Here is a 14,046-nt window from a genome sequence, read left to right on the forward strand (position 1 = left end):
CAAACACAAGATAACGTTGGTTATTTAATCTGTTCCCCAGCTCGGAAACATGCTGCATCCGTAACACGGCATAATCTAAAGCTGCTCGTAGTATATCCGGTGTATTCAGAGCGGTATTTCGTCGTATGCTACACTTCAGATCAGGAACAGTTCAGATACCTCCAAGACACAAGATATTTCAAATATTTCCACAACTAGAAGTCATACGGATATAGGTCGGTGATCTGAATTGTCACACATCTCGAAATTGTCTAGAGATGACGCAGTGGTTACCGAAGATTTCTCGAAGCAAATCTTCCTCATGGCGGGCGACATGTGGTGTTACCCCATCTTGCAGGCTGGAAGCACATGTGGCATAAGGTGGCCCTTATTATGTGCAGGTATCACTGTACACCTAACAGGGCCACGAGATATCATCTCCTCGAAGAAAAATGGACCTAGAAAGAAGGAGGTTGTGAAACCACACCATACAGTCACATAAGCTGAGTGCAGTGGATGTTCCTGTATAATATTTGGCGGAGCCTTCACAACAGCGTCCAGAGTAAAATGAGCCTCGTCCGTCCAAAGAATAGTTCCCGACCGTATGTCATTCACTTCCATGTGTGCAAAAAAACGAAGGACTAAGTCAGAGAGTTGTAGCCTATCTTAGAGCTTCATTTGAAGCACATTCTGAACTCGTAGAGATATCACAGCAAAATGCGCTGCCAAATCTTTTGAACTGTTGACAAGGGCAGAGACAATTTCCGTGACACAGCTCAATCACTGGCTGCAGAATTTGAGGCATATACTTCACGATTGGCTATAGCCACAATAACTTCATCAGCAATTGGAATGGGCGGTCTTCCTCTCCCTGCCGCACTACATAATTCACCTGATTCTTCAAATTTCTTGTGCATATTATTTAGCCCATTTACTGACATGGGGCCTCACAGCTGTTTCTGTCGGTGATATTTCCGCAATGACATGTTGCTGTTGTTACCGTTCTGATAAAACAACTTTACCAGCAGTGCACGGTCTTTCTTCTCACTAGCGATTGGGTTACGTACAGAAAACTTCAATCTTCTTATCCCTTAACACCAACAGTCACTTCGCAAAAGAAATCAAAACGCATTGCCAAGTAACAAACAACATAATGATGAGAAAACAGGAAACGTTCCACGTTCTGACCGCTTAATGCGCCATATTTTGACGGTGGCGGAAGGTGGAACTATTACTTTTTCGGCATACACCGCTAACGCACCGATTAATGAATATACCCAGGACGTGTCAGCGCCCTGCAATGCATACAGCCCTCGCAGCAGCACTCGGAACACCGTCAGTTTAAGTTTAACCACCCAGTATCACAGGGATGGCGCCACTTGCAAAAAACTTTCAAGTGTTTCTTCGTTGGGAACCTGGGTCTCAGTTTATTTCAAAAAGTTTCCAGTTTCGCCTTGTTTCAAAGAAACGCCTTAGGTTTTTTCCTCCTAGGAATAGTGTTTGGTTTCCCCGAAGTACAGTTTTTAGTTTTTTCTGAAGAAGAGCTACATTTTTTCGAAAATTTACTTTTACGAGGAGAGGTTTAATTTATTAGAAAAAGAATTTTAATAACTCGAAGAAGGCTTTTCAGTACCTAGCAGAGGAGTCATTAGTTTCTTGCGGACGAGTGTCTCTTCGTTTTGGAGAATAGTTCCTTTCCATTCTGAAGAGTAGTTTATCTGTTTCTTCGAACAATAGTACTTTTGTCTCCAAAATGACTTTTCTTTTTTCTTTTCAAGAATAGTTGTTATGTGTAAATTTAAGAATGCTGAATCTCTACTGGCCCCATCGCATGGAAAAAGCTGTTTGCTAGAGAACCTTGGCTGAGGCTGGTCAATTTGACGAGTGTAATGCATGACGAAAAAAAGTAGTGTTCTAGTTGCCAGCGTTATTGATTGCTTATACACAAGTCCCCACCTCTCATACTTTAAATTAATAAATGGTGAAAAGGTCTGAAACAGAGTCCACTCAGTCCTCTGAGCCCAAATGAGATGATGCTAGAGATAAATAAGGGGCCTAGCTCATACGCACACAAATGATGTGGCGTCAAATTATAAAACTTGCACCAGACTGGGAGCCATTCAACATTTATTTGTTTATCTTACTTCTATAGTTTACAAGAAGGAACGTCCAATGACATTACTTTTAAAGACAAGTTTTTGTCTTTCTTAACTTCAGTGAGCTTTTACTTAGAAAATAGCGGAAAACGTCATCACAAATATTTTTTATCACTTACTTTATGATATACAATATCTGGTAAACGACAAAAAGTCCTACAAAACTTTAAAGTCTATGTTGGTTGAGGCTTTCTTAACGATTTGATTCTTTTGAAGACTCTCAGACTTAACATCAGCTTTTATTTTTAATCCCATACAATAAGGGAGAATTAATCTGGTCTGATCTGAATAAACGGACGAAAGCCATGAAAATACGATCATTCTTGGATTTTAAAAGTTAATGTTTGAAATTCGATCCAAGAAATCTCCGAAGAAACACTACATTAATTTTGTCGCAATAACTACTGCTGTACGATGAGAAATTTAATTCTAAGAATATGAAAATAGTATGTATAAATCTGCAATATTTGTATCGTTTTTTATTATGAATATTCTTGCTGTACACCGTTCTTAGATGCAAATAGCCTACAGACAATCATTTTACTCTTTAGTACATAAGAACAATTTCCCTAGGACTGAATAATCTCACATCGTTACACCATATGGCACACACAGTAAATAAGCGACCAGCCGTAAAACAAAACAGAGCATATGAAAAGGTCTAGATCGAACATAATCTTAATATTCGATCAAATTACATGCATCTCTCGTTTTTCGCATTGCAAAGTTATAATGAAAAACACTGAAAACAGCTGAAATACTTATCAATGAGAGTCAGCATATTGACTCTTATTGCACAAAATGAATTTAATCAAGAATATTTTACACATATTACATTTATTAGATTAGTTACTCATTGAACAGACTAGTCAGTCCGTGACTGCACATTTGTTTATGAGAACTACAGTCCGCTTTCTTTTTCCATCGTCACTATTGAACACTCGTAGTCTCATTTAAGTTGATATGAAGTCCATTTCATTATTAGTTATTATCCTGGAAGTCAGTTTTGAAAGGAAGTATTGTGGTTGAACGCCGAATTCTTGTTGAAATGCTTGCTGGCTTCCCGTCTTTCAAAAAGAAACTCATCTTTATGTTGTAGTATGATTAAGTCACGGTTAATTATTGATAATGGTCGTTCTGTGAAAGTGGTTCGGTAGGCAGTCTTGACCAATATTGTGAACAAATTTACTGTAGCTTCTCTTACTTCATCTACGAATAAAAATTCAATAATAGGCGAGGCACCACACATATCATTGGTGACGAGTGTTACAGAGTGGGTTTACTGTGGTAACAGGATAAGTGTACACGTTGGAATGTGTTCTTTACCTTATAAAGTGGCTCAAAACCGAAATCCAATAATACAAAGGTAACTGAAGTGTGTTAGGATTGGAACTGTTGCTCTTCACATTCCACATTTTACATACTATTACAACAACAAGAACAAGTGAATGTGACTTTTCCAGAACCTGATGAGCCATAGAGCTATATGAGGTTTTGTGAGTTTGTACTGGCACGTGAAACTATCTTTGAGACAGAGTGCCTGGTCGTGAACTTCTGTTGTCAAGAATGAAGCGTATCTGGACAGCAGAACAAGGATTATCAGTGAATAAACTGCCAAATATTCATATATGTGACATCAATTTCTCTTAGCGCCTGTTGTAAAGCATTTTACAAAGTGAGGTGGCACAGAGGTTGTAATTGGCAGTAGTCAGTGTCATTCATGTAGCCCCGTGTTTTCCTAAAACACTGCAGGCGAACGCTGAAGTGACAGGTATAACACAAAAGCAGGTGGCCAATATCGTCCTTTCTCATCGCCTCTTTTCCGCAATTTGCTTGAAAACGAGCCAGAATTTCATTACCAGTTGCTGTAGTATTGTAGCTAAGGAAAGAAAGGGAAATAAAAGCTCTTGTGCAATTGTTTTGTCTTGTTACTGGTGGCCTCTGTAGTAAGGAAATGAACAATGAGCAGTAGTGGCAGAAGTATGCTGCTCATTGTGATACACACCAGAGGAAATTCGTTCAGATAACAGTACATTTTGAGGTTCGTCTTTCAAGAAAAAAATTTCGTTTCTTCAACAGTAACATGGCTGAGATCTTCTCCCATCCTTTTTAAAATCGACTAGGGCACTACCATTAAAGCTTTCGTAAGGTATCTCTGAACGGAGAGAATACAAATTGGAATTAATCGCAATTTCTAACGGCGATGTGCGTGACATCTGCCAACTGTTGTGTAGTTCTGCGTGGGCTTCGGCACTGAACTTTGTAATGTTGATGAGCTGCATCAGAATACAGTGATGGATTTCGGAATACGGAAAATCGAACTCAGATACCGCAGCTTTGATAGCTACTATGGGGATTCTCGCTGTCGTAGAAAACAAGATTTTAATAGGACTTTTTCACTCTCCCCTTCTTTCCAATTATTTCCATATCAACTCTTTACTGAGATGTGAGGTACGTACAGTGATACATGCCAGCTAAGTTTTTCCAACAATCTTCATGAAGACAAAAGGAACGCATTATTTCATTATTTACGTGCCTCTGAAAATTACACCACATATCAGCATTTAATAGCACAGTTCCCAGTCCACTTTAAGGCAACAAATGTACAGGTGGTACCTTCATACCTATAAGGTTAATAAACTTTCTCTGAAAGTAAGTCAGTCATGTGCGATAAAAAGAAAATTCTTAGCTTCTTTGGCCTGAAGGAATTCAGATGTTTGATACATTTTCAATCACTGGATTCACTGTTACTCGTGAGGAACTGTGGAACGCTTACAAACACTATGCTTTAATTCTGGAACTGAGGTAGGAGATTATCAGAAGTTCCCTAACTGAAAGTACAGAAGATCTTCCTGTGGTCACAATAGCAGGATGGTGTAGCATAGCGTACTGAACATAGTCCTGATTTAGGTCAATAATGTGGTGTGACTTTGTGTTTGATTCCAATTCACCATATTGGCCGTCGGGATGCGCTGTCTCAATAGGACAGTACGCATAATAGAGTCTTTGTGAACTAGATACTGTGTTTTGTGAGTAGTTTTAAAGTATATTGGATGCATCATTTCCACACTGTGAAAGTTTCCTTGATGATTACTCGAGGTCCAGAATAATATAGTGAATCATTGGAATAAACTTCTTGTGTATACGTTTTCTGTATTTCAGATACATTAAAGAGACTCTCACTTTAGCAGGACACTAAGTGATGAATTCACATGCACATTCCCTACTGTGAACGAAGTGGGAATAGCAGTCATCTTTCTGGTGAACAGTCTACACATGACGACTAGTGCTGGGCTGCTCTACCTTCGTGACAGGACTGATAGCACTTTCCGTTTTGTGTAACTGCAGGTGATAGGTCAACAGCAGAGCCTCAGCTGCAAACTGTGGGCTTTGCAGTCAGATGTGCTGTAGAATGGCTCACATAGTTTGTTGTGCTAATCCGAGTTCTGGTCGCACTCCACAATTTGGTTCATGTACACTACGATAGGAACCACAGTGCTGGTGGAACTGAGGTTGTGGTTGGCGCAGTAATGTGTGCAGTCCTGCTGAAGGTACTGGTAGCTCGCTACAATAAGAGACACAGGGAACAGAATGGTCATTACAGTAGTGTGACTCCCAGGCAATAGTGAGTGCTTCAGATGCCGTAGTGAGGTGCTGCATATGTGGTGGTGTGAAACAGTTGCTTCTGGCACCCTTACGCATGCCAGAATACCAGCGACAGTGGTGTGGCCCTCAAATGAAGGCGAAGTCTGTATGTGGCGGAGTGGAGCACTGCAGATCCAACAGTGTGCTCTGGACGGCCCAGATGAGCAGCTGTTGGTCCTGGCGAATTTCGGCGAACCGGTGCATGTGGACAATGCTGGCCACTGTCGTTCAGATGGCGGCCAGCCCTGGAGGTGGCGTGGCGGGTCTCGGTCGATGGTGTGGGGCGCGCAGCCCAGCACACTTCTCCAGCTGCTGGTGCTGGCTGCGCACAGCAAACCGGTTCACGTGGACCGGGATGGGCACCACGATCTTGGGTGCTGGACCCGCTCCGGTGGTGCGTGACCCGGCACCAGACGTCAGGCCCGCCTTCACGCGCTTCCACTTGGCCCGCCTGTTTTGGAACCAGATCTTCACCTGCACACACAACCACCACGAGTCATCAGATAATCTGTAATGGTTTCAGTCAGCACACATAGACAGTGGGAGATATAAGAAATGATTTTTCAATGTGTACCAAAACATCGTCAAAAGAAAATACAGGTAATTTTAAGGTAAAAATTCCTGTGCCTTTCCTCTTTTTTTTTTTTTTTTTTTTTTTTTTTTTTTTTTTTTTTTTTTTTTTTTTTGCATCATATCGTTTCCTGTGAGTTACTGTGGATGCTAGGGCTACTTTTCGGTAGCTAAGGGGAAGGGAGCTGCTTTCAGCCTGGAGATGACGCTATGCTGATTCCCCAATTCTCTCCTAAATGGGTAGTGTTTTAAGTATACTAAAAAGCTTCAGGGCAAGTAATTTGCCCATTATCAAGTAATGTTTTGTAGCACCTGGTTGGAATACACTTCTTAAGATACTGGCAAAAGAAGCATCTTTTAGAGAAGATCTAGTATCATGAGTAGGAAAAGGCCAATGTTAAAAGCAGTTTTACGCGGTATTAGTGTGACGTCTCCTGTGGAGGACAAATTTTTTGTCTAGTATGCTTACGTTGAAGCTGTGTCTTTAAAGTCTTTCCTCTTCATTATGTTTCAAGACACCACGATATAAAACAATTGAATCGTTGGGTAAGAAAGAGTTATCTTCCGCTTTTACCAAAACGGAGACATCACTTACAGTGACACCCGCCTCGATGTTGCTCGACCGTCAATTACCGTTTTAGTCGGCATATCTGTGTTTTGATACGGTCTGCAGTGAACTTATTTCAAAATTAACATATTGTCCTACTGACACTTCTAACACCACAGAATTTTAATCATATGAGATAGAAATACACTCTAGCAGCATTTTGCTTGATTAAGCTTAATTTGGTTTACTACATAAGGGTCTCAGGCATTACATTGTCGGTCGCGGAGTTCACAGGTTCCAACATGAACTAAATAGTATTCCGTCTTGCTTTCGTTTTTGTTTCTCGATTATAAAAACATGTTTGGACGCACGAAAGAAAGCCGCTTGCGAGTTCTGGTGACCGATGAACTATTTTCTTTTCCAAGACGCGTCACAAGAAGTACACTCAACGTCGCGTAAGTGATTAGACGTCCTCCGATGTCGCTCTTCTGTGTGGTGCATTAAGTTTCCTGAATACTGGTTTCACGTTTTATACAGTAATCTGTAACAAACTATACCATTTAGATTTTCTCTCAGTGATGACTAGCCTCACCGTGTATCGTAGGATATGTGCTGAAGGGGTGGTGATTTCGACGCCTTTTCTGGATAACACTGACTACAACTGACTGCCCAGCTTCTCTCCAAGCTTCTCCAGGAGCTATGTTAAATAAAACGATGGACGCTACCAGTTACTCGTTAGTGGCTGTTATGAGTCAATATGAAACACAGACTGAAGGCTTCCGCAGCGCGAGAAATAAGCGGCAAAGGCTTAAATTACGGAACTCAGATTCCTTTATTGCAGAAGTTTACGAAGCTGTCACCTGCTAAAAATGTTTCAACTGTAACTGATTACCTTTTAAATGTAGCTTTTGCTTCCGATTCCTACCAACAAAATGTAATAAACATTTCTCCCATGGTGACTGTAACTACTCAGAGGAATACTAACTTCTACAACCGTTCAGATGGTGGTCTATACGGTACGTAGTTTATATGGAAAGTTTGGGTAAACACATAAACTGTCTGCTCCCAATGTCTCTAGGAAAAATCGTAAGCCATTTCTTACCGAAACTAAAGAAATTAATATATCATAAGTAATATATATTCCGTCGGAAAAACGAAAAGGGAAGGTTGAATTAAAAAGTCCAGGATAGACCAGTTTCCTAGTATTTAGCAAAGTATTAAAATTTAAAAATATAGCAACTCGCTACCCTTCTTTCGTTGTCCACAAGTAAGGAGAAGTACGAAAAGGTGATACAGAACTTGAAGAAGCGGAGATTTTGGAGTGCATGCAATCTGTATTTCCCGTTCTAGGTCTTAGAAGATTTAGTATGCACTATGGTAAGGATGCAGATTAAAATTGAAGAAACTGCAAAAAGGTCGGAATTTAAGGAGATGAGACCTGGATAAACTGAAAGAACCAGAGGTTGTACAGAGTTTCAGGGAGAGCATAAGGGAACAATTGACAGCAGTGGGGGAAAGAAGTACAGTAGAAGAAGAATGGGCAGCTCTGAGGGATGAAGTAGTGAAGGCAGCAGAGGATCAAGTAGGTAAAAAGACGAGGGCTAGTAGAAATCCTTGGGTAACAGAAGAAATATTGAATTTAATTGATGAAAGGAGAAAATATAAAAATGCAGTAAATGGAGCAGGCAAAAAGGAATACAAACGTCTCAAAAATGAGATCGACAGGAAGTGCAAAATGGCTAAGCAGGCATGGCTAGAGGACAAATGTAAGGATGTAGAGGCTAATCTCACTAGGGGTAAGATAGATACTGCGTACAGGAAAATTAAAGAGACCTTTGGAGAAAAGAGAACCACTTGTATGAATATCAAGAGCTCAGATGGAAACCCAGTTCTAACCAAAGAAGGGAAAGCAGAAAGAATGAAGGAGTATATAGAGAGTCTATACAAGGGCGATGTACTTGAGGACAATATTATAGAAATGGAAGAGAATGTAGATGAAGAGGAAATGGGAGATACGATACTGCGTGAAGAGTTTGACAGAGACCTGAGCCGAAACAAGGCCCCGGGAGTAGACAACATTCCATTAGAACTACTGACGGCCTTGGGAGAGCCAGTCCTGACAAAACTTTACCATCTGGTGAGGAAGATGTATGAGAAAGCCGAAGTACCCTGACTTCAAGAAGAATATAATAATTCCAATCCCAAAGAAAGCAGATGTTGACAGATGTGAAAATTACCGAACTATCAGTTTAATAAGTCACAGCTGCAAAATACTAACACGAATTCTTTACAGACGAATGGAAAAACTGGTAGAAGCCGACGTAGGAGAATATCAGTTTGGATTCCGTAGAAATATTGGAACACGTGAGGCAATACTGACCTTACGACTTATCTTAGAAGAAAGATTAAGGAAAGGCAAACCTACGTTTCTAGCATTTGTAGACTTAGAGAAAGCTTTTGACAATGTTGACTGGCATACTCTCTTTCAAATTCTAAAGGTGGCAGGGGTAAAATACAGGGAGCGAAAGGCTATTTACAATTTGTTCAGAAACCAGATGGCAGTTATAAGAGTCGAGGGACATGAAAGGGAAGCAGTGGTTGGGAAGGGAGTGAGACAGGGTTGTAGCCTCTCCCCAAGATTATTTAATCTGTATATTGAGCAAGCAGTAAACGAAACAAAAGAAAAATTCGGAGTAGGTATTAAAATCCATGGAGAAGAAATAAAAACTTTGAGGTTCGCGGATGACATTGTACTTCTGTCAGAGGCAGCAAAGGACTTGGAAGAGCAGTTGAACGGAATGGACAGTGTCTTGAAAGGAGGATATAAGATAAACATCAACAAAAGCAAAACGAGGATAATGGAATGTAGTCGAATTAAGTCGGGTGATGCTGAGGGAATTAGATTAGGAAGTGAGACACTTAAATTAGTAAAGGAGTTTTGCTATTTGGGGAGCAAAATAACTGATGATGGTCGAAGTAGAGAAGATATAAAATGTAGACTGGCAATGGCAAGGAAAGCGTTTCTGAAGAAGAGAAATTTGTTAACATCGAGTATAGATTTAAGTGTCAGGAAGTCGTTTCTGAAAGTATTTGTATGGAGTGTAGCCATGTATGGAAGTGAAACATGGACGATAAATAGTTTGGACAGGAAGAGAATAGAAGCTTTCGAAATGTGGTTCTACAGAAGAATGCTGAAGATTAGATGGGTAGATCACATACCTAATGAGGAGGTAATGAATAGAAATGGGGAGAAGAGGAGTTTGTGGCACAACTTGACGAGAAGAAGAGACCGGTTGGTAGGACATGTTCTGTGGCATCAAGGGATCACAAATTTAGCATTGGAGGGCAACGTGGGGGGTAAAAATCGTAGAGGGAGACCAAGAGATGAATACACTAAGCAGATTCAGAAGGATGTAGGTTGCAGTAGGTACTGGGAGATGAAGAAACTTGCACAGGATAGGGTAGCATGGAGAGCTGCATCAAACCAGTCTCAGGACTGAAGACCGGAACAACAACATGGTAAGGATTGGTGAAGAACAAGTTCACAAACTGCAAACCTACTTGTAAAAATATAGCAACTCGCTACCCTTCTTTCGTTGTCCACAAGTAAGGAGAAATACGAAAAGGTGATACAGAACTTGAAGAAGCGGAGATTTTGGAGTGCATGTAATCTGTATTACCCGTTCTAGGTCTTAGAAGATTTAGTATGCACTATGGTAAGGATTGGTGAAGAACAAGTTCACAAACTGCAAACCTACTTGTTAAAGTTAGACACTCAAATTTTACCGGGCGCTGTAGCTATTCGTGGAACTAGATGCCCTGTACATCCTTGTGTGCCAGATGAGAGGCAATGTTTTAATAGCCTCCAATATAGGCACATCAGCGAACATTGTCCGACCCAAATGAGGTGCCTCAATTGTAACAGACCTCATTCTGTTGAGGCGAAACAAGCGCTATATCACTGTAAGAGGTACTGACAAGGGAACCTCCCCATCGCACCCCCTCAGATTTAGTTATAAGTTGGCACAGTGGATAGGCCTTGAAAAACTGAACACAGATCAATCGAGAAAACAGGAAGAAGTTGTGTGAAACTATGAAAAAAATAAGCAAAATATACAAACTGAGTAGTCCATGTGCAAGATAGGGAACTTCAGCTACAAGTAAAAACCCTATATATGTGACACCAGTAAGCTATCTTAATTAGTTTTCAAGTTATTTACTGAAAATCCCAATTTGAAACAAAAACGTCCCTATTCATGACAGATTACGTATCATTTGTGTTTGTAATAGAAAGTTCTAATTACAGCACTCGATTACAATAATAGTATAATACCACTGTACCGATGTACAAGAATGTATTGCAAATAACTATGAATACAAGGAATGTTAAAGAAGCAGTTCAGGGGTCATGTCTGTCGGGTCCGTTCTACAAATTCCAGTAGACATTTAAATGCAATCGGGCTAAAAGTTTTTCAGTAATTAAAGCAAACTTAACTCTATTTGTATAAAAATTAAGAAGGTTGTAAATTGCTAAATGACAGAGATATTAACTGTTTGTGTGCCGCCCGTAATGATCATAAAATCTCTTGGCAATTGGCGTGATTGTTTTCCACTTTTAAGGCGAGGAATTATCTTTTGGTGGTCGGAAGTCAGGACCATAGACTATTTTACTTAGAACTTCCCGTAGAGTTCACTTCTGAATTGTTAATAGAGCTGTTTGCGAAAGAGATATTATTATTATTATTATTAGGGGTATTAATATATTTCGTGCATGTGAAATTTCGCTCACTATATCAATCAGTTAAAACTCAAAACTTTTATTTATAGTCATAGTTCCTGATACCACTGTGTAAATAGCAAGTAGAAACATTTTCTTTCAGTGAGCACAAAGATTTAGGTGGACTTGCAGAATGCAAATTATGGTCAGTATGTTCTCCATCGCTTTCTGTTTGACCGCAAAAATGTTTTCAGGCTCTTGTAAACGGCAAAGATACACTCCTGGAAATTGAAATAAGAACACCGTGAATTCATTGTCCCAGGAAGGGGAAACTTTATTGACACATTCCTGGGGACAGATACATCACATGATCACACTGACAGAACCACAGGCACATAGACACAGGCAACAGAACATGCACAATGTCGGCACTAGTACAGTGTATATCCACCTTTCGCAGCAATGCAGGCTGCTATTCTCCCATGGAGACGATCGTAGAGATGCTGGATGCAGTCCTGTGGAACGGCTTGCCATGCCATTTCCACCTGGCCCCTCAGTTGGACCAGCGTTCGTGCTGGACGTGCAGACAGCGTGAGACGACGCTTCATCCAGTCCCAAACATGCTCAATGGGGGACAGATCCGGAGATCTTGCTGGCCAGGGTAGTTGACTTACACCTTCTAGAGCACGTTGGGTGGCACGGGATACATGCGGACGTGCATTGTCCTGTTGGAACAGCAAGTTCCCTTGCCGGTCTAGGAATGGTAGAACGATGGGTTCGATGACGGTTTGGATGTACCGTGCACTATTCAGTGTCCCCTCGACGATCACCAGTGGTGTACGGCTAGTGTAGGAGATCGCTCCCCACACCATGTTGCCGGGTGTTGGCCCTGTGTGCCTCGGTCGTATGCAGTCCTGAGTGTGGCGCTCACCTGCACGGCGCCAAACACGCATACGACCATCATTGGCACCAAGGCAGAAGCGACTCTCATCGCTGAAGACGACACGTCTCCATTCGTCCCTCCATTCACGCCTGTCACGACACCACTGGAGGCGGGCTGCACGATGTTGGGGCGTGAGCGGAAGACGGCCTAACGGTGTGCGGGACCGTAGCCCAGCTTCATGGAGACGGTTGCGAATGGTCCTCGCCGATACCCCAGGAGCAACAGTGTCCCTAATTTGCTGGGAAGTGGCGGTGCGGTCCCCTACGGCACTGCGTAGGATCCTACGGTCTTGGCGTGCATCCGTGCGTCGCTGCGGTCCGGTCCCAGGTCGACGGGCACGTGCACCTTCCGCCGACCACTGGCGACAACATCGATGTACTGTGGAGACCTCACGCCCCACGTGTTGAGCAATTCGGCGGTACGTCCACCCGGCCTCCCGCATGCCCACTATACGCCCTCGCTCAAAGTCCGTCAACTGCACATACGGTTCACGTCCACGCTGTCGCGGCATGCTACCAGTGTTAAAGACTGCGATGGAGTTCCGTATGCGACGGCAAACTGGCTGACACTGACGGCGGTGCACAAATGCTGCGCAGCTAGCGCCATTCGACGGCCAACACCGCGGTTCCTGGTGTGTCCGCTGTGCCGTGCGTGTGATCATTGCTTGTACAGCCCTCTCGCAGTGTCCGGAGCAAGTATGGTGGGTCTGACACACCGGTGTCAATGTGTTCTTTTTTCCATTTCCAGGAGTGTAGATGTAAAGCTCACACAGACAAGTTACATGTCTATCACAACAGCATAATAGAAGTAACGACAATTTAGATATTTACCAGCCGCCCCACACTGTCGAATCCTAAGCCTCAGCTACAGCTATTTGTTCTCACTGTAGGGGACATCACCTATACACTGATCGAAGCTGCCACTAATATCATAGACGACTAAGTGCTGCGTTTACTAACAGTGACTTCAGGGTTGCGCTGACCGTTACTTGTCCGCCAACCTACAAGTTCGTCACCTGGGGACAACTCCACTTCTTGCTTGCACTGATCATTACTACTCAAACATACTACAGCACTCCATGTTTCCAAAACACACCACTTTTCCTGCCGATGCCGGAAACAAAGATATGATGCGAACAGTTCAAAAATAGGGACAAACTCAATATATGTATGTGCTTCTGCACTCAAATATTGCTTATAAATCTTACCTGCGGCCAGCGGAAGTAAGCAAACACCGTACCATACATTATATGGAATTTGGCCACCCTTATTACGACTTGAACTCTGCTGGGAACACTTTCAATATCTGTGGTGGAATGGCGGCCCATTCCTCCTCAAAATCCGAAACGAGAGAAGGTATGGAGCGAAGTCGACTTTCTGACTCATCCTGAAGGTGTCCCGTTGGCTTCGAGTCGGAACTCTGTGCACATCATTTCGTTTCAGGAATGTTGTTGTCTACAAACTATTGCCTCACAGATGCCGATTTATGA

General features: G+C 42.1%; 1 protein-coding gene across 1 annotated transcript in view; it reads right to left on the minus strand.

Annotated features, from left to right (window-relative positions):
• Positions 1 to 2,223: 2,223 nt before the first annotated feature.
• Positions 2,224 to 14,046, minus strand: part of LOC126184415 (homeobox protein GBX-2-like) — a 436,306-nt gene continuing 424,483 nt past the window's right edge. The window contains exon 4 of the mRNA XM_049926803.1: positions 2,224 to 6,254. Within this exon, the coding sequence (XP_049782760.1) occupies positions 6,009 to 6,254 (246 nt within the window). The 3' untranslated portion in view covers positions 2,224 to 6,008. The remainder of the gene's footprint in view (positions 6,255 to 14,046) is intronic.

Source organism: Schistocerca cancellata, chromosome 4 (genome assembly GCF_023864275.1).
Source record: "Schistocerca cancellata isolate TAMUIC-IGC-003103 chromosome 4, iqSchCanc2.1, whole genome shotgun sequence".
NCBI lineage: Eukaryota > Metazoa > Arthropoda > Insecta > Orthoptera > Acrididae > Schistocerca > Schistocerca cancellata.